General features: G+C 41.2%; 2 protein-coding genes across 5 annotated transcripts in view; both read right to left on the bottom strand.

Annotated features, from left to right (window-relative positions):
• Positions 1-13262, bottom strand: part of wu:fj29h11 (protein NO VEIN) — a 30541-nt gene extending 17279 nt beyond the window's left edge. Inside the window, exons 1-19 of one of the 4 annotated variants that reach the window (XM_041066792.1) lie at positions 12177-13262; positions 8555-9364; positions 7314-7512; positions 6848-7212; positions 6537-6662; positions 6246-6443; positions 5613-5753; positions 4900-5157; positions 4246-4426; positions 3955-4121; positions 3644-3781; positions 3292-3470; positions 2761-2933; positions 2300-2524; positions 2082-2191; positions 1178-1393; positions 713-851; positions 367-589; positions 83-230 (exon numbers count right to left, since the gene is read on the bottom strand). In XM_041066792.1, the coding sequence (XP_040922726.1) occupies positions 83-230; positions 367-589; positions 713-851; positions 1178-1393; positions 2082-2191; positions 2300-2524; positions 2761-2933; positions 3292-3470; positions 3644-3781; positions 3955-4121; positions 4246-4426; positions 4900-5157; positions 5613-5753; positions 6246-6443; positions 6537-6662; positions 6848-7212; positions 7314-7512; positions 8555-9349 (3981 nt within the window). In that variant the 5' untranslated portion in view covers positions 9350-9364; positions 12177-13262. Of the gene's footprint in view, positions 1-82; positions 231-366; positions 590-712; positions 852-1177; positions 1394-2081; positions 2192-2299; positions 2525-2760; positions 2934-3291; positions 3471-3643; positions 3782-3954; positions 4122-4245; positions 4427-4899; positions 5158-5612; positions 5754-6245; positions 6444-6536; positions 6663-6847; positions 7216-7313; positions 7513-8554; positions 9365-11078; positions 11149-12176 lie in introns of those variants that run through there. The other 3 variants (XM_041066790.1, XM_041066794.1, XM_041066791.1) reach the window with 3 other exon arrangements.
• A 1318-nt stretch (positions 13263-14580) lies between these two features.
• On the bottom strand, positions 14581-17667 carry LOC121200930 (sulfotransferase 2B1-like). Its single transcript, XM_041066429.1, has 6 exons — positions 17459-17667; positions 16604-16815; positions 15768-15894; positions 15516-15610; positions 15217-15397; positions 14581-15048 (listed from the first exon to the last, which is right to left on the bottom strand). Exons 1-6 carry the CDS (start codon positions 17595-17597, stop codon positions 14939-14941), a joined length of 864 nt encoding a protein of 287 aa, XP_040922363.1. The 5' UTR covers positions 17598-17667; the 3' UTR covers positions 14581-14938.
• Between the last annotated feature and the right edge of the window lie 1018 nt (positions 17668-18685).

An 18685-nucleotide genomic window follows, 5' to 3' on the forward strand; every position in this document is an offset into this window, starting at 1 on the left:
GAATAAGTCTAGTAAAATTAAACAAGACGTTAAACTCTGAATCATCACAGTGAATCAAGAGTGTAAACAAATTAGAAGCCACCTGAATGAGCTCCAGGACAAAGTGTGTGTCTTTGCTGTAGAGTTCAGTGGAGAGGCGCTCCAAGCTCCGGCCAAGCTTGTTCTGATGAGCCTGCACCAGCTTCTGGCCTTCATCAGTCAATTCCACGCCAATGCCAAACTCACTTTTCCTGTCAGAAAAGAAGAACAGACAGAAGAAGAAAGCATGGATTAGCTTAACTTTGTAGGAGCCACATTTAGCAAAACAAACCCTGATACCTAAATTAATATAGTGAACATGACTACAGGCAGTAAATAAGAACAAACCTGATGTTCTCAATTATGGCTCTTTGGGGATCTAATCCGGTCTCTGATTGGCAGCTGGCATCATCCTGTTCATTAGAATCAGACATTTCTGACTGGTCCTCATCCTGGCCTCCTTCAGCTTCAATGCTGACATCTGATGTCTCCCCATTAGGCAGCGAGGTCAACTCAAACAGCTCCTCTTCATCCTCTTCCTCCTCAACCTCTATGTCTTGCTCTCCGTCAACTAGAAGAAAAAAAAACTCAGCAATGAAACACTAAAAAAGGGAAACTGGTACAGTCCTTTATTAACCAGAGTGAAATGAAATGAACATTTTCATTTCTGTGCTGGAGTACTACTGTCAGCCACCTTGTTGTAGGCTCTGGTTGAGCTGGGAGGAGGCAAAGCTGTTGTCCATGATGTTATCCTCAAGAAACTCATCTTCACTCATATTTGGAGGTGACTGTATGCTGCTCCCAGAGTCAGACTGACTGACAGACAGATTAGACTGAAGTAAAAAAAAAAAAAAGAACATAGAAAAAGAAAAAGGAAAATTAGAAGTCAAAAATAGAGACATAAGTTACATAACAAGGCTAATTATCTATGTAAGTCTTCTGTTTATTGAACTGATTCTGCTGCTCACAGTGTAAAAACAGATTATCTTCCTGTGGATCAGACTTGTTTTTTTCTGAGAAAGTTGTGTCAACACTGTGTGCTTGGAACAACATATGTACACTTCAGTACTGAGAATGCACTGGTGTCATAAGTGTGAAACATGACTCATCCAGTCCAATGTGAATACTGCTTTTCTATTTTTCTGACTTGTATTCTGACCTTGGCCCGCTCCACAGGTGCTGTGTGCATGTTGTAGTTTTGGCTCTCTGGTGGGTTCAGTTTTTTCTGGTAGTCTTTGGACCACTCTGTGATGCCCAAGAGGATGCCGAGCCGATGCAGGCAGTTCATGTGCCTCGGGTCTGATTGGGCCGCAGTGATCAGGACCTGCTTAGACTTGGCCTGGCCCAAGACACGGAAGAAAGGCTCCAAAAACACCTGGAAGTTTATACAAGAACACAGACACCATTTTTTAATCAGAGTTGCAGAAGAAATGAACTGCCTGACATTCTGATATGCCACCTATGTTGTAATAACTGCTGCAGAAACAAACGAGTATATATATATATATATATATATAAAACGAGTTACAAGCACTGATTTAGTGTCTGATTCAAGAAGAAGAGATCTGAAACACATCTGTAGTAAGTCTACAATGACCAACGCACCATGAAGCTGCCAGAAAATGATGTGGTTGGCATGACAACTGTAAGACTGAAAACAACCACCTCCTCAGCAATTTAGGTGAGCAGATTAAAATCACAGGCTAAAGCTGCCCACTCTTTTGAGACACTGAAATGTTTCTACAGTTTTTTTTTGTTTGTTTGTTAAAAGCTGTGTTTCATCTGTTTACAGGAGACAAATACTTCCTAATATTACACATTTACACCAGTTTTAAAAGAAATGAAACATCAGTATTTGTACTTTCCATACGTGTAGGTTTGTTTATTTTCTGAGCATGACAGCTGTGTATGATGCAATACACCTACTGCCCTTGTGTCAAGATTATTAAATGCCATGATTAGATTTCAGGTCCATGCGGGTGGTTCTCCGATATCAGAGAACGAATTTCTCTTTCCTGTCGAGGATCCTTAAGGAACTATGTGTGCAGTGAAGTGCGACTGACCTGCTGCAGAAGAGCCTGGCAAGTTCTGGTGGGGATTCGTGTTAAACATGCCAAGAGGAAGTTGGCCGCTCTGCTGTAACACAACATGTCCTCTTCAGCCTGGGACAAATCTAACAAACGCAGCGGTTATTTTAGTGATGATGTAACATTTGAGCCACATTTGAAATACAATGCATTATTCCACCTGTGAATATTTCCCTGCTATGAAGCATCACTACCTTCTTCGGCCACAGCTGCTGCCAGGGAGCTCTCCATGTGATTGGCCAAGAGGGCTGTGGGAGCATTGGCGAAGCCATCAGCTACCACCATGGACACCAGGTGGCCAGCTGTGCCAACGGGGTCAAGGGTCAAGGCGGCAGTAGAGAAATACTTGTTTCCTGTGTGTGTGGTGATCCTGAGCAGCACACCTGGTGCAACCTCTAACGCTGCCAGGCCTGTATTAGCTGTGTGCAAGTAAATACAAAGAGTTTGTGATTAAAATATTAGTGGTACATATTATTATTTAACAATATTAAGAACATACCCCATATCTCTACCTTATGTTTTACTGCATTTACATTTCCATTAACTTCAGTTTTAATTAATTAAATATGTTTGTTTGAGAGACACTGAGAAGAACTGCAATTTCACATCTGCCAATCACCTGGCCATTTACAAATTCATCATGGCTGACTCCTACCTGCGTTTTTTTCGATGAAATTTTTGAGGGAGCCATGAAGGGGTTTAAAGATCAGCTCCCATTGGCTCCACTCACTTAAATCTTCCAGCAGAGGGCAGGAGAGCAAGCTGTCCAGGGCCTGTGCCGTGGACATCTCACCTAGGCACCCCACTGCCTCACACCCACCTTCAAGACTGTTCATGGGAGACAGACAGATATGGATAAAGACAGGGACGAAACAGGAATGGGAAAATGGAGTTAGTTTTAGCTCATTCTTGTTTCCCCATGTCAATCAAAGCTTTACATGATCTGTTACATGTAAGAAACATAGTTGTATAAGGTCTTCTGTCTCTCTGGAGGGTAATTTCCAAAGTTTGAAAAAATAACCCTAATGGTATCAAAGTGATGATTAAGTGGTGATTAAAATTTGTAAAAGAAAGCATGTATATCACACTGGAGGTGTAAAAGTCATTCTTCTTTGATCTGCCTTTGTGAGTTTGTCAGCTTTACTAAACAGCTTAAGTTATGTCTGTCTAGTAAAACACTGCGAACCTTGATTTGTCGTATTTGGCAAACAGGGCAGCCTCATAGTAGATCTGGCTCAGACCTCCTCCAGCCAGGCCTTTCTGGCGCTGGACCAGGCCAGCCAGCATCTGCAGGGTGCCACAGCCGAGGTCACGACTGTCCCGGACTCTGTAATGGGACCTCAGTGCTGACTCAATGTGGGAAAGCTGGGGAAATGAGGGTGGATGTTGAAATTATTCAGTTATGTCAACCTTTAGAGCACTTACTTTACTAACCAGAAAAATAATCTGTACTGTACACAGAGAGGAGATGAGCTTTTTAAGTACTTCAATCTGCTATGTTTAAGAAACAAAAGCGTGTGTGCCTGTAAAGGACTAACTTCATTTGGGTCAGCAGAGTCACCACACTGTTTGATGAATTCGAACAAGTCTTGTCTGGTGGGTCGGAAACCACTGCCCGCAGGTTCCATGCTGCCACTGCCCAGAATCAGAGTAGACCCCAGAGTGTCCTGCAGCAGCTGCACACAACCAGCGTGACACAGGATGGAAACAGGCTACATTTTTTTATCTTATCACTGTGGCTAGGAGGTCTTTACAAGCGCTGAAATACTTAAATAGATGCATATTTGACATCCATTCACACACATAAGATAGTTAGTCATAAGATAAAAAGAGATGGAAAAACTTATACCTGATTGTGTTTAACCAGGAACTCCAAGAAGTTGCCTTGCTCTAAAGAGAGGAAATCTTTGATCTGGAAGTGTTTGGTCAACTTCCTCTCCAGAGAAGCAAGGTGGGCCAAAGTGATGACTGAGGTCTGAGAGGACAGGCTGTCTTTAAGATACTGCTTCACTTTGGCTGAGAGACACAGAGCAGAAATGTCTCTCAATCACAGACAAACATGGACGAGATACAATATTAGTAAACACCATCAGACTAGTTACTACATGTGGCAAAAGCAATGTAGATCCTGAATTGATACCTTCACTGGGGAGAGATGTGGTGGGGTTGTCCTCGTTTTTAGTTTGTTTGCTTGTTTTGGGTGCCTTGTCTTTGGGCACCAGGTCCTGTGGGACAGCTAGGGAGCCACCACAGATGGCCAGCTGAAACAGAGCTGTGGCCAGTCGGTCACCTGACACCTGCAGCAGAAAGTTCTGGACGTGCTGGAAGGGAAATTAAACAAAGCGGTGTATCAGAAGACAGCTGAGGACTTGGGAATCAATTAATGTTAAATTTTAATCTCTGGCTTTGAAGACTGTTGATCTGGGACTGAACTGTTTGCTTGGTCGAGGCTCCTCAGGAAATCTAAGCGTTTCAGCCTGTAACTTTTTTTTTTTTCCTAGCACCTTCATTAAGGATTAGGAAATTATGAAGGGTGACTTTTTGTTAATGAGTTCTGAACTGGAGAGCAGCTTTGTAACTCCATGTCATCCCTTTGATGGCTCATAGTGGGAGGCTTAGTGGAATTAACACCCAACAGTCTAAAGCAGCAAATTAAGGACGCAAAACCAGGGTGTCATAACCACCGAGCTTTCCAACAAAGTGGACTCAAAATTCCCACAATGTCTGCCACTGAGCAAGCACTTCTGATGTATCTGAGGAAGCATAAGATTCAAGATCAGTGTCTAGCACCCACCTTGGTCATCCTGGGACTAAACACCCCCTCTGCATGTGAGAATACTTCCAGAACCACCTCAGCTGCTGGCATGGACGCATACTTTTTCCTGAGGTCCATGGTACCTGTGGAGAAGGAACCTGCCCCTTGCAACTGCTCCAACACGTTCTTCTTGATCTTTCTCAGCCGCTCTTGGGTCTCCTCCTCCAGCTCTTTCTGGATGACCTCCCTGGCTTGCTCCATGATGGTGTGCTCACAACGACTCACCTTTAGCAAGGTCTGGAGGGGACAGACAAACTTATTTTCCATCTCAAGTGCACTACTTTCATAGTCAAGAGTTTTCAGTGCCTCTCTCATTAACCAACTGCAATGGAGGCTTGATTCGCATTGTTACCTTTGTCCAGTTGCTATTGAAAATTTGTGACAACTTGAAAGTTTGTAATGGATTTGAAGGTCACCAATTTCAAAGCTGAAGATTTCGTAAACTTTCAGTTTTTAGTCTGACTGTTGATAGCGTTTTATGAGTTGCTACATTTTCAGTATTTTGTTCATTCCATAAAACTATGTGCTGTAATAAACCCTGGGGTTCAGCCAACATCAAGCTGAAACTGTAAATTCAAATAGTGAAACAAGGTTGAATGTAGTTGTGTATTTCTTACTCTGTGCTGAATTTATCACCTATTTTAAATAAGAGGATTATCACTGCAGGGATTTCCTGGAGTCATGCCTCTTACCGCTATAGGCAGCCCAACGCTGTGTATCCTGATACCGAGCTCGTAGGGAGATTCACAGTTGTAGTGGTCAGCCAAATACTTCATAAACTCAGCCAGGTCTACTTTTGGCTTGTTCTGCTTCCTCCGAAAAAGGCGAAGTTGCTAAACAAATGAAACAGAGTAGACAAATTCAATTAAGGTTAATTAAAAGTTAAAATGTTAGAACGTAATCAAGAATTTCCAGTTAAATAGGTGATGCCTGTCTTGATGGTCTTGTCATCAGATAATGAACTGACTGAACTGATTCGGTGCATCTGACAGTGCATCGTGTGGCTCATGCAGTCTTTGGCTTTAGGATTCTTCTGTTTTCTTAAAGCTGCACACCACAGTTCACATTTTGCCATAGCAGCCTCAGTGACATGGATTCATTATGGCGTGGTGCCTCGAGGGCATTTGCATTATTTTCCATGGCCTTCCTGATTTCATTTGCATGTAACAGGAACAGTCCCACTGCCCTCCCCTGCCCTTGGACTTTCTCCAGAAACTAAGAAAAATATGGTGCTTTATAACAGCTAGTTGATGTTTTATGTAACTGTAATTTTATGCAACAATTTATAAACTAAATCCCTACGCCATTTGTTATGTGAGCCGTACCTTTAAGATGTCTATTGTCTCAATCTGGTGGATATCATCATCCTTAGTGTTATTGTCAATCTTGAACATGCGGTGGATGAGTGGGAGTTTGCAGAGAGGCCCCAGGTTCAGCTCTTCAAAGCGCTTCTTGTCCTTCAGGCCAGCCATGGACTGGCCCAGCTCGTACAGGGTACAAATGGATGACACTGCTTCGGTGGACTGACAGATAGAGAAAAAAAAAAAAAGAGACTTCAGTAGCAAACAAACACCCAAATAAACACAGGTCATGAGCAAAGGCACATGTTTTCCAACCTCTATGAACATGTTGATCTCTCTCATGAGGTACTGAAGGTCTTTTAGAGCTGGAATCTTCCAGGGCTTGATCCTTATAGCGTCCAGAGAGGAAATCTGCAACAGCCCACATGTCCTGGCTATCACCTGGACAGAGGTGTAAGAGGTATTGAGAGGACAATGAGGAAATGGAAAACAGCACATTGGTCATTTGTGTATGGATTCACAAATACAAAATATCTACTATTGGACACTTCTGGGCTAATGGAAAATAAGTGTTTTTCCCAAAATACTGAACTATTCCTGTGAGATTCAAACAGTGGACTCCTCACCTTCTCTTGGGTGACCAGCGCTCCGTCTGCAGCGATTTCTCGTATTACATCCTTCATCAGACTGTTGACCGTATCCTGATCCACGACCCTGTTCCTCCTCCTCCCTGTGAGTTCCTCCTCATCTTCCTCCATGGACTCTTGTGCTCGCATGTTAGCTCCATGGATCTCTCTCAGCTGGGCATGATAACCTTCTCTAAAGACAGAGACACTGCCCCCTCTCTGGGTTGAATCTTTCATTTTGTTTTTCTGCTCTTTAGTTAAGTTCATATCTGCCCCCAGCTCTGGGAATTCAGAGCCAGAGAGGAAGTCAGATGTAATGGCTGGTTGCTGCTTCTCTTTTACAGGCTCCCTTGCAGGATCATTGGCTGCTGTGGAAAGATACGGTAACGTGTTTGCTTCATAAGTATGGAAAAGCAACAATTTTATGTTTTAATGCAAGAAAAGTAATGTTGACATGTTTTGATACCTGCAGTTGTCTGCAATACAACAGTGCTGGGATCTGCTGTTGGTCCAGCTTGAGCGGGCTGATTCTTGGGGTAAGACGCTTCCCAGCTGTCGTACAGAGACATGTACTGTTCGAGAGGAAGCTGTTCACCAAACTCCCGAAAATAGAAGGTTTGGAGCTGGTCCATTGATGGAGCACTCAACTGGTACTTCTTCATCACCTGGAACACATCAATAAACCATAAACTCAGTCGCCTGGTAAGCTGATTTTCTATCTGTAACTCACACTCTTCTTCTATTATCATTGTGAATACACCTCTAAATCACATGGCCTCAAGTCTAACAGGATGGATTACAAATGCAAAACTGACCACGCCTTTCTAAGTATCAAAGCCATGCCCACAGTGTCAATAGTCTGTCGGTCTGTGTCTGTCACGGATGGCAATTTTGAAACACTGGACTGTTTTGGCTTGAGACATTTAAAGCTCTTGTTTCAAAACCTTTCCAAATATGTCAAAGCAATGGGCAGGACACCGAGACTACTTCTCTCTGCATCAGAAAACAAGTGGCTGTCTGATTCTCAGGTGTAGCTGACTGCGCTATTTATAAGTGGTATTTAAGCTGGAAAATTAATTTGCAAAGAAAAACTGTGCTATTGGGCAATTATTAAACCCCACTGCTCCTCTTTCTGGGTGGTTGCCTTCTTTACTCAAGTGATATCTGACAGATCAGTTAAATAACATGTCCTCTGCACGAGCTGGGCTTGTGGTGAAGCAGCTGTTAAAGTTATTGTGATTCAGTTCCACATGCTCCTCCCACATGCTGTCACTGATACCCATTAGACCAACAAGCCCCAACAAATACACAATTTACCCCTGTTTGAGTAACACTGGCTAAAACTACAGTGCATACATGATTCATAGCATTCCTGAGCATGTGAATTATATTTATGATCAGTGGTCACCAGCAATTAAATTTCACAACGCACACTAATGTGCTTTAGGCTAAATAAAGAAGATAACAACAGAGCAATAACCCCTTTTTTTTGCTGTCTTATGTTTGTTTTTGTATTAAAAGAATACATTTCAGATCAAGAGCAAGTTAAAAATTCCGTTACATTTTGGCAGTGGGTTTCCTCTGTCCTTTTCCCTGTCCATTTCAATGTCAAATATTCTCAAATGTACGTTAGATAAAAACAGTAACAGTAAACACAACCCAACTGAAAAATAATCAGAGGTTCATATATTTGTCTTCATAACTGACCTCTAAGACCCTGTGGTAGAGCTGCCCTTGGGTCAGTTGCTCAGCTGGCTTGGATGCAGCAAAGAGTGGGTTATCAGGGAGATAGTGGGAGGAAAATAAAGACCCAGTGGAAATCAAAGGGGGTCCTAGAAAGCTGACTGCTGTCTGAGTGAGAGGCACATAGTGAGGGCTGTCATCTACCTGCGACACTTTAACAATAGGGGTAGTGCTCCTTTCTCCTGTAAGTGATTCAGTTCTCTGTGGAGTTGCAGGCCTGCTGTCCACTATAGTTTTCGTTGACTTATCACCTTCTGGTCGCTTCTGATTGTAGTGAATCTTATGGAAGACCATTTCCCCACTCATAACTAGATCTTCTTTCAAAGATGCTAGCAGACAGGAAATAGTTTTGAAGCCCAAAGAGGCTAAGGTTAGGTTGTGGCGATATTTCTGGCTGTAGGCTATAGCCACCATTTTCTGATGAAGCCCATCTGGATGTTCTTCCATCATGGTCACGATATTTTCCAGAACCGCTGCAACTTTCTCACTGTCCTCTGTAGCTTTTGCTGACGTCCCAGCTGCAGCTCCCACTCGTGCCTGACTTCCACAACAATGGTCTCTGTGAAACACCCACTCCCCTTTCACAACCAGATCCTTCTCCAGAGAGGCTACCAGGCTAGCCACGGAGTCAAAGCCCAGCGAGGATAAAGTCAGGTTCTTGTGGTATGTCTGGCTGTAGACTACAGCCAGTTTTTTAAGGAGGATCCCATCTCGGTGCTGCTTCACCATGGCCACTATATTTTCCAGAACCTTCTCCATCTTGAGTAATGCTGTCTGGGGAAGAAGACACCACCATTAATGGGTAGACATTGCAAAGCATTTTTCCAATAGTCTGTGCTCTCAGTAATAAGCTACCACCAGTGTTATGTGGTTTACATTATGTGCTTTAAAACACATAGAGACATCCAACAGAGAATGATCATTAGTGCCAGAGAGGGAAGGAAAAAAATACTTAACACCATTAATTAGCAATTCTGGGTCTGAGTATCGTTTTAAATAATTTAATACTGGTGTCAATTAGAGAATGACTGATTGCCTGGGCTGTTATACAGATGCAATAAAAAGTAAGTTACCATTGTGAATAAACACAATCTATTAAACGGATGCCTGGTTGAGGTGACTCCAAAGGTGCAACACAGAATGCTCAGTGGAGTAAAAAAGAGAAGAAGCCCATTTAAAGGCTTAAAGGAATCATTGGAGCTGGTTAACATCTCTGTTCATGTGTCTGCCATACACAAATCAGGGCGAATGATTGTATGGAGCATTGTGTCCGTGGCAGGACGCCACAGAGGAAGCTGCTGCTCTCTAAAACAAAACACGACTGCGTGCCTGAAGTTAGCCAGTGAGCACCGAAACACTCCACAATGCTGCTAGGAAAATGTTTTGTGCACTAATGACGAAAGGTTGAATTACTGGGAAGAACATGCAACACGACGCATGGCAGTGCATGCCAAAATGAAAACATCATCACAGAATTCCTTCTGAACGCTGTGCAGGTCTGATCTGCAGCTACTGGAAACGCTTGTTTGAGGTTAGAGCTACAAAAGCAGGTTTGACCAGGTAACAATTACAAGGACTGACTTACTTTTTGCACCAGCGTAGTGAGCATTTAATGGGTGTGTTTAAATATGTAAAAAGATTATAATTGTATGCCTATTATTAACTAAAGCACGCTGTGTTTATCTGTACGTGTAATGTACATGAAGATCGGAACATTTTATGATCTTTAATGACCAATAGTACTTTTTTGAATATGAATAGATTAAAGCTGCTATTATCAATTCAATATCAATAGTTTTGTATAGACAATGGCTCTATGAAAGGGGTCATTCTTTAACCCACAGTGAATTACAGTTATCACCTGAAAATTAACTTAATTAATTACTGCTATAGTTGCTCTATAAGTGTTTACAGCTTTTTGTGCTGCCCCCAGGTGGCCAAAAAAAAAGCTGCTGCTACAAAAACTGTTGTGTTATCTGGGGGACTACGTACTGACTCTATAAACTCTTGCCAGTGCCACAATTATTGTTTTTTTTTTTTTTTTTTAAATTTTAAGTTCAAGTAATAAATAGTAACAGTTTATTAGGCTCATTACTAATGTCTGTTTGCTGCAGAGTTGTATTTACTTCTGGTCACTTCAACAAATCAACAAAATATAGAATTTGCCCAGGGGAGTCCAAACTTTTGCATACAACTATGCATACAAAGCTGACAACTCAACAGTTACAATGATACAGTCAACTGTCATCTGATACTAACCCGTCTTCTCAAATATAAAATCCATGTACTGTTGTTTAATTTTGTTAAACCATGGCATGTACATTACAGAAATAATTGTCAATGTAATTGTTGTATCAAAACATCAACCCTGCTATTCAGCCTTTGCATAACATTCCCCATACATACAGAAGCGCATGGATAAACTACAGTCAACAGTACAAATTTGCAATGAAGTATAAGCAGGAAGCAGAATTTGGGTCTATCTTACCTATTCTGTCAAATGAAAAGCTCTGTGGTTCATCTCCCTCAGAAGTTGAACTGCTGTATATGAACCAGCAACAGCCTTCCTGTTTCTGCTTATAAACACCCCCCCCCCCCTCCATCTGTGTTTCATTCTACGCAAAATCACAGAGAAATGAAACTGAAAGTCACAGGCCGGCTCGTTCAATTCTAAGGCTCATTGTGACCGACAGACACACTCTCATGTTCCTGGAAATGGTTATGCCACACCACGCAAGTAAAGCAAGAACAAGAGGCAGGCCCCAAAGCAGACAAAAACAGCTGAGTGCAGTAGAGCAGCATCCTGCCTGCATTTTGTGACCTATAGTACAGTAAACCTACGTGACTGAAGCACTAAAACAGTGTCTACTGAGACACAGACTTAATGACAGTATTTACCTAATGACGTGGTAATTAAATTACGCAAAACTGGACTGTAACGGGACATTAATGACAAAACAGAAGGGAAAACAAAATATGAGGAGCATGGGGGGGTGATCTGACTGAGGAGGGCAAAGGAAACAAAAAGTGGCCTTGAGTTTCACATTCCTGGTCTGTTCCAGTCGATTTGCCTCAGCTGCTGAGTCATCAACCACGTGACCTGATATCACTGACAGTCATATGTGGACATACCTGTACCTAAGGAAACAAAACAGAGGTTAGAAAAGTAACTTTGGTTCTGTGAAATCATGGTAACTGTGTGCTAACAAAATATTAGAAATATCTTCCGCCTCATCTCATTGAGTAATTGTGTTGCTGCTGCTTCCCAACTAACCAGAACGACTGGCTGAGAAGTACAGCGCACTACTAATCATAGTACATTTTGTGCTGTTTCATTTCACATCATTTCCTCCTTACTTTACTTAACTAAGGGTGATTATACAACTTGAAAAGGAACAGAGCATCGCCTGAGAAGCTGTTGCACAAACCTATGAGTGACAATGACATGATGGCAACCAGAAACGATACTGATAGTCTATTAAAAGAGTGCCCTGATACTATTGATTTGCATTGCTTAGCTGCTGTGTAATAGAGGATAGAGGTAATAGAGGAAATCCTTAAAGGACAACAAGCCACAACAACATACCTTGGTCAGTTTGTGACTATGTGGTCAGTGCATCATATCTTCTCTCTCCTCACAGTTAAGGCTGTGGTGTACAGCATGGGGATGGCATGGCTGGCAGCGGGAGAGAGACGGGCCACATACCTAATTCATCTGAGCAGAGTTAAACTGATGAGTTGAAACATTACAGCACACCTGCTGAGCAAAGTCTTGTCTTGTAGTGTGGAAGGGTCATGGCACATGACATGTATTGACCAACTGACTGATTTCCCACCTACAGTGAGGGATATACATTTATACCTATGTCTATGTATAGTATATTTATACTACTATAAATGTGAACTATATATCTCAATTACACTGCACTTCTCTTCCGTTAATTACTAATATACGAGCATAATTGGAATATCCCACTTATAAAATTGTATTGTATAGTATATAATGTAAAATGAGGGAAAATCTTATTACATTGTGCCTTTGTAATAACACAGGTAGTTTCAAAACAACAAACAGCTTCAGGCTCCTGTCGGACAGTGATGCAATTTAACTTATATAGCAGGCAAGCGCAGCAACGCGTTCCCGGCGAGGTGCGGTAGACCAACCGACGTTGCGTGATAGCTATACTTTAAAACTCAGTCACAACACTAACTTAAAAGCTGGTTAAGTGTGGCCGACTGACTCTCCAGCTACCTGTTTTTGTGCTAGACATTTCCCATTTGTTGCAGTTGTCGGGTGTGTGTCTTAGCCTTCATTCAACATCCTCAGGCTCTGTGCTGAAGGAATTCATCATAGAGCCAATGGGGCTAGTGGACCTGCTTTGCATGCTAGCTAACGTTAGCAAGTAATACCAGCAGTATAACGATATAACTTTACGTTAATCATATTAGTCAGCCAATAACGAGCCCGAAAATGACCCGTGTCACAGTATTTTCATTGCGGAATCTAAACACTGTTGCAATTAGGCGCCATAAGATACGAAACCAGCAAAACTCACTAACCTAACGATGTTTATATTGTTTGCCACTGCTAGCGGCTACCAAGCTAACCTTATGCTGCATTCAGGGATACATATCAAAGATCGTCATTCCGAGCTCTGTACTCGAAAAAGTGCGCCAGTAATAAAAATAAAAAAGGAATGCTCATGAATATCATTATTTCAGCCAAAAGTATAGTTCACCCGAGCTTTGTGTTGGTACATACTTAACGAAAAGCTTTATCTTTTTCCTACTTTTTGCCTATGTTTATCACGAGTATTGAGTTGTAGATGTACTCTACCTAATAAAATACATTATATAGATGTATTTCACTCAGTCCATATTACATCTCAACTATTTTTTATTGTCAGTGGTAGATTGGTCGCACACAAATAGTGAACTAAACTATCGAGTTTACAGGAATGAGACTTCCTAACTAAAGATTGCCTGTGGAGAGGTTTTTCTCACAGGCAGGGTGAACGCAGCATTGTGTTAAAAAAGTGACCAATATTTACCAGGACTGTAACTGTCTGCTGCGTGAATAAGTTAAATTATTGAACTAAAGCAGTACACAGAGGACAGAATCCTGATCTGACACATGATGTCGTCTTATTATTGGTTCCAGTATGAGAAAAACAGTGATTTGGGCTTCATAAACAAACAAACAAACCCTAAATCATGTGGCTCAGTTTTGTTTTTGTAAACTGCATCTAAGTTCTCCGCCTCTGACCCCCTTTTTCTTTTTTCTATTTGGTGTATTTTGCAGGAATGTTAAATGTGATGTAGATCACATCCAACAACAATGCAAGATACAAAATATAATGATGTATTAATTATTGAAAACACTTTTTGAACTTTTGTCTGGGCAATGACGAGGAGCAACAGAGAAGTTTGACATATTGAAGGCTTCAAAGTTTGACATATTGTTCTATCTTCTCTATCACAATAATTACATAATGAATTATATAATGAAACTAAAGTGCCCTGCAGTCTTGTCTGTATGTATTCATACTGTCCACACAGCCACACTGACACCTCCTGGACATTTTTCTTCTATAATTATTATTACTATTATTATGACAAATACAAAAAGATTGCATATGTTATACAACCAGTCTGCCTTGGTTCAGTTTGTTTTAATTTGTAATTAAAAATGAGAGAATTCAGCTGAACCAAACTTCCAAATCCAAGCAGACATGTACAAGTTCACTCTGTGCATACAAATGCATCTTTGCCACTGCCACATCTCTTTGTTGGAGAAATGACCTCGATTTACATCAAGTTTACATGTGATATACTTGCTCATTCATTTACTATTTAAGGTAAAGGTTAGTAAGTAATTCAAAGATTATTTATCTGACTTACTCTGTTGTGAATACATGAATACATTGCTCATAATATGTAGGAAATGAACCAATGGAATCAAAAAGGAAAGATTTTACAAGATTTATTTTGATTTATTTATTTTACACAGATTTATTTTTTAGTAATTTGTATATTTCAGTACAGGTGAGTGTGATATTACATGACATGCAAACAAAGATCAATGTGGCCGAACACAAACCAATGAGACAGTTTTAGGCAATCTGAGATTAAGGACTTATGTTTCTTAAAGACTGAAAACTGAGTAAAAGTATCTGGTGTTAACTGACAGATGAAAAGATTAATTCAAGAGTATAGTATATAAGACATACAGTTACTTATACAGTAATTAAGACTTCCTCAGGCAACACTGCTGGTTTGTACACACAGATGTTTCTGCACCATGGTATGTTGGAATGACTTTCATTAAGTATGTTCATCAAGTCTATTTTAGTCCCACACAAATTTATATTTGACATCTTTCATTTTGTCTTTGTAAACTGCATCAAAGTACTCTGCTTCTGCCACTGTTAGCTGGTTCTTCCAGTCTCCAGCGATTCCTGAAACACAACACACCACAAGAGGAATCAGATTACATTTGAATTAAATATTACAATTTGGTTATCAAGAAATACAGTATGTCATTTGCTACTGTGCGCACCTTAGCACTGTATAAGTAGTGATTAACTGTGGAACGGAAAGTGTACTGCCTCTGTATTGAAACACACCTTTTCTGAGAAATTCAGACTTTGTCTGGTCCATGAATTCACAAGGAACAATCGAGTAGTTTGACATGTCGTTCTGCTTCATGTTCTTGAACAAACATCTGTCTGCTATCTTCTCTATCACCTCAGTGTCCAGAGGTTTCTCCAAGAACTGAGAGATTCTGGTCACAGAGTCCTTCAGGTCCTGCACCAGAGAGAAACACAGCTCAGCTCATCTTCAGCCAGTGATTCTCACAGAATACAGCTGTGTAATTCCTGTCAGGTCAGAACTGTTTGGGAAGAGTAATTTTCGTAGGTCTCACCATGATCATTTCCTCATAGGAGATGTACATGATGTGCCCTCTGTCTTCAGCGCTCAGCCAGCCCTTCACATGATCAAACCATGAGCCAAACATAACTAGGAGGGAAAGAAAATCACAAGTAAGTGACCATCATGAGTAAACTAACTTTTTATAATGAACTAGAATCAGTGGATGGTTTCTGTCACTTACTGTATTGTGTAATGTATTATGAATAAATATTGTTCTTTGCATAGGTGTGACACTGAGCCCGACCTTTTCCATCAAGGAACTTGTGGAGGAACTCGCTCTGTGGGCCTGGGTTCACCAGGTAGGAGGCCATCCCATAATAATGAAAGGAAGATGTAAACACATCTTTGGGGTTCCTTGTGACATAGATGACCTGCAGCGATGAAATGACACACATTACTAATTTCAGAAGCTTTCAACACTCCTCCTTCTTCAGTCTTCTAACAGTGTGTGTGTGGTGTAGCCCTTGACATTTCAACTTGCTCTCCTTTAATTTACCACACAGCATTTATTCGACTTGTGTCATGGATCATTAAAGTCTTCCACCTGCCAGGAAATACAGTAAATTCTAATTCCTGTGATGTAAGTGAATACGACACCTTGGGGGTTTGAGTTTAGAGGACTTAACATGTTTGGAAAGATGGAATCCAGTCACACATACCTGGAAGCTTCACACCTCATGTGTACTAAATGGGCTTGACGACTTACCCTGTTATCTTTCTCACTGGTACGTACACATAGAGTTTTCTGACATCAACATCATTTTCAGCCAGAGTAACTGAAAATATCTGTGTGGCTGATATTTGAAAGCACCTGTGTGACTGTGCTATGGGGGTTTAACATGCAGCATGAGGGTGGATGACTAATATATAAAAGCAAGGGTGGGTATCATGCCCTTTTCATGGCAGCCATGTTTATATATCATGATGTAAAAGCATGTAGAGATGTAGTTACTCATTAGAACTAAATCATTGTTGATCTTATTTGTTTCACCTGTATTTGACATGTTATGAGAAGACAGATACCAATATCTATAGAGGTATCAATCGGAATATAGGAAATATCACATGTGGCAGATTTACCTTTGGCTTTACTTCAAAGAAGCCTGGAGGCATCATGTTGTAGTGGAAGTGAGTAGAAAACACACGAGGAGACAGCCTTTCATCTAGATTAAGGATGCAGGCCCGATGCTCCTCCAGCCAGGGCGCACGGTCCCAGTTAGGAAGAGTCTCAACGGAGGACGGGTCTCCTCCACTCAGGATCAGAGGAACAATCTCCTGCATCCAAGTCGTACCTAAACAACGAAAACTAGAGGTTTCCTGAAATGTATAGTTACACTTGTGATCCATTCCTGAATATATCCCTACTTCCGATTTTTTATTAAATTCCAACTTCCAAACTCCAAAATCACAATTTAGTTTTCTATAAATTGCATCATCCACATGCCACTTCATATCTAAACTAGGCCAAACTAACATCAGATACTTCATCACCAACATGCAGCAGCAGGTCTCATTCTTGAGTAATCAGAATTATTCAGTGGTGAAAAGTCAATTTACTAAAGTACTGTATAGTTTACATAAGCTACAGCATAATGTACAAAGATAACGGAAACAGGGTTCTTAGCATAATGAGTATGTGTACTTTTGATACTTGAGTACATTTCGACAACTTTTCCTTAAGTTATTCAGTCATTACACTTTGTTTATTCATGTTCCTGGTACTGCACCTTGTTCATCTCTGCGAAACTAACTACCTGTCTACTTTTTTTTTCCCCCAGTGCGCACTGATGATTTTACCACTCAGCACTTCAAACACGTTTCAAAAGATTATGCAAACATTATTCCTAACAATTAAAAATACACATGGAGAGAAAAGTCTTCAGTAAATGTAAAATGTCCCCGCTGACGCCTGACAGAAAACGAGTTGCGGCTCACCTGACTTGGGATATGTTACAATGACAATATCATCTGGGCGAAAAGTGAACTCCTCGTAGTATCTCAGGCTCTGTGGAGGGTGCAGACTCGAAGGCAGATAGACTCCTTTGTACAGCGTGTATAACTCAGCCTCGGTCATAGCTGGGAGCGCCTCGACTGGCTCCCGTCGGCTCCAGCTGAACTGTGGCACATTCACCTTTGCTGCTGCTGACTCGCCTGCGGTATCTCTCGCCTCTTCCGGTCCCTACCCCGCTCTCCCTTGCCCTGAAGAAACAGATTTTTTTTCAAAGGACTGCAATAATTGACGGAAGTGGTGCTGTCAGACCCCGTGTATTATTTCAGTAAGATAATATGGACTCTTTAAAGTGTTGTTAATGTGGAACAGGTTGATTTGAACATACATAAAGCTGCTTAGTTCCTGTGTTAAAGTTGTGTGGTTATCAGCAACAACACATGAGTTTTCAGCAAGGCTCTCCACCACTCAGATGTCACCCTACAGTTAAAACAGGAACTGAAACTTTCACCTTTTTTCAGGGGCCACACTGAGAAGCAACAAGTTGTGGTTTATTTGCATAAAACCAAAGCCACAAAAAAGTAGCCTGGTTCCACACCTCTGAATCACTGCCAGCACTGAATGTCTTTGATTTGTTCACATGATCAATAAACAGTAAATCAATAATCAGATGAAACAAAATGACACTTCAGTCAATAAAGCTGTTTATAGGGGAGACCAGGTCCTGGTCCCCCGAGATACTACGAGGAGTTCACTTTTCACCCAGATGATACTGTCATTGTAACATATCCCAAGTCAGGTGAGCTGCTCAGTTCAACTCGCTTTCTGTCGGGCGTCAGCGGGGACATTTTACATTTAGTGAAAACTTTTCTTTCCCTGTGTATTTTTAATTGTTAGGAATAATGTTTTGACACATTATTTGTTTGAAATGCTGAGTGATAAAATCATCAGTGCGCATTGGGGGGAAAATAAAGTAGGCAGCCGAGCCCTAATAAAGCCGTCCTGTGGACTGACTGTCGGCCGGTGACTGTATCAGAGGAGCCTAAACACTTTTATTCAGGCAATAATGCTTTATGTCACTCATCTGTCTGCCAGTAGCTTTAGGGTAACAAAAATCTCAGATCACTGGTCACAGATTCACAAGAGGGCCGCAACTATCTGACCATCACCCAGAAACAGTGCTATCGTCTAAGAGATTTGAGACACAGCTTAAT

This window comes from Toxotes jaculatrix, chromosome 21 (assembly GCF_017976425.1).
Source record: "Toxotes jaculatrix isolate fToxJac2 chromosome 21, fToxJac2.pri, whole genome shotgun sequence".
Lineage (NCBI taxonomy): Eukaryota > Metazoa > Chordata > Actinopteri > Toxotidae > Toxotes > Toxotes jaculatrix.

Bases quoted from the DNA above. Each gene is read 5' to 3' on its own strand.
- LOC121200930 (XM_041066429.1), bottom strand. From the start codon at position 17,597: ATGACCGAGGCTGAGTTATACACGCTGTACAAAGGAGTCTATCTGCCT. The intron at 15,611-15,767 runs GTCGGGCTCAGT...TTTCCCTCCTAG, and splicing joins CAAGTTCCTTGATGGAAAAG to TTATGTTTGGCTCATGGTTT. The intron at 15,398-15,515 runs GTGAGACCTACG...TCTCTGGTGCAG, and splicing joins CCTATGAGGAAATGATCATG to GACCTGAAGGACTCTGTGAC.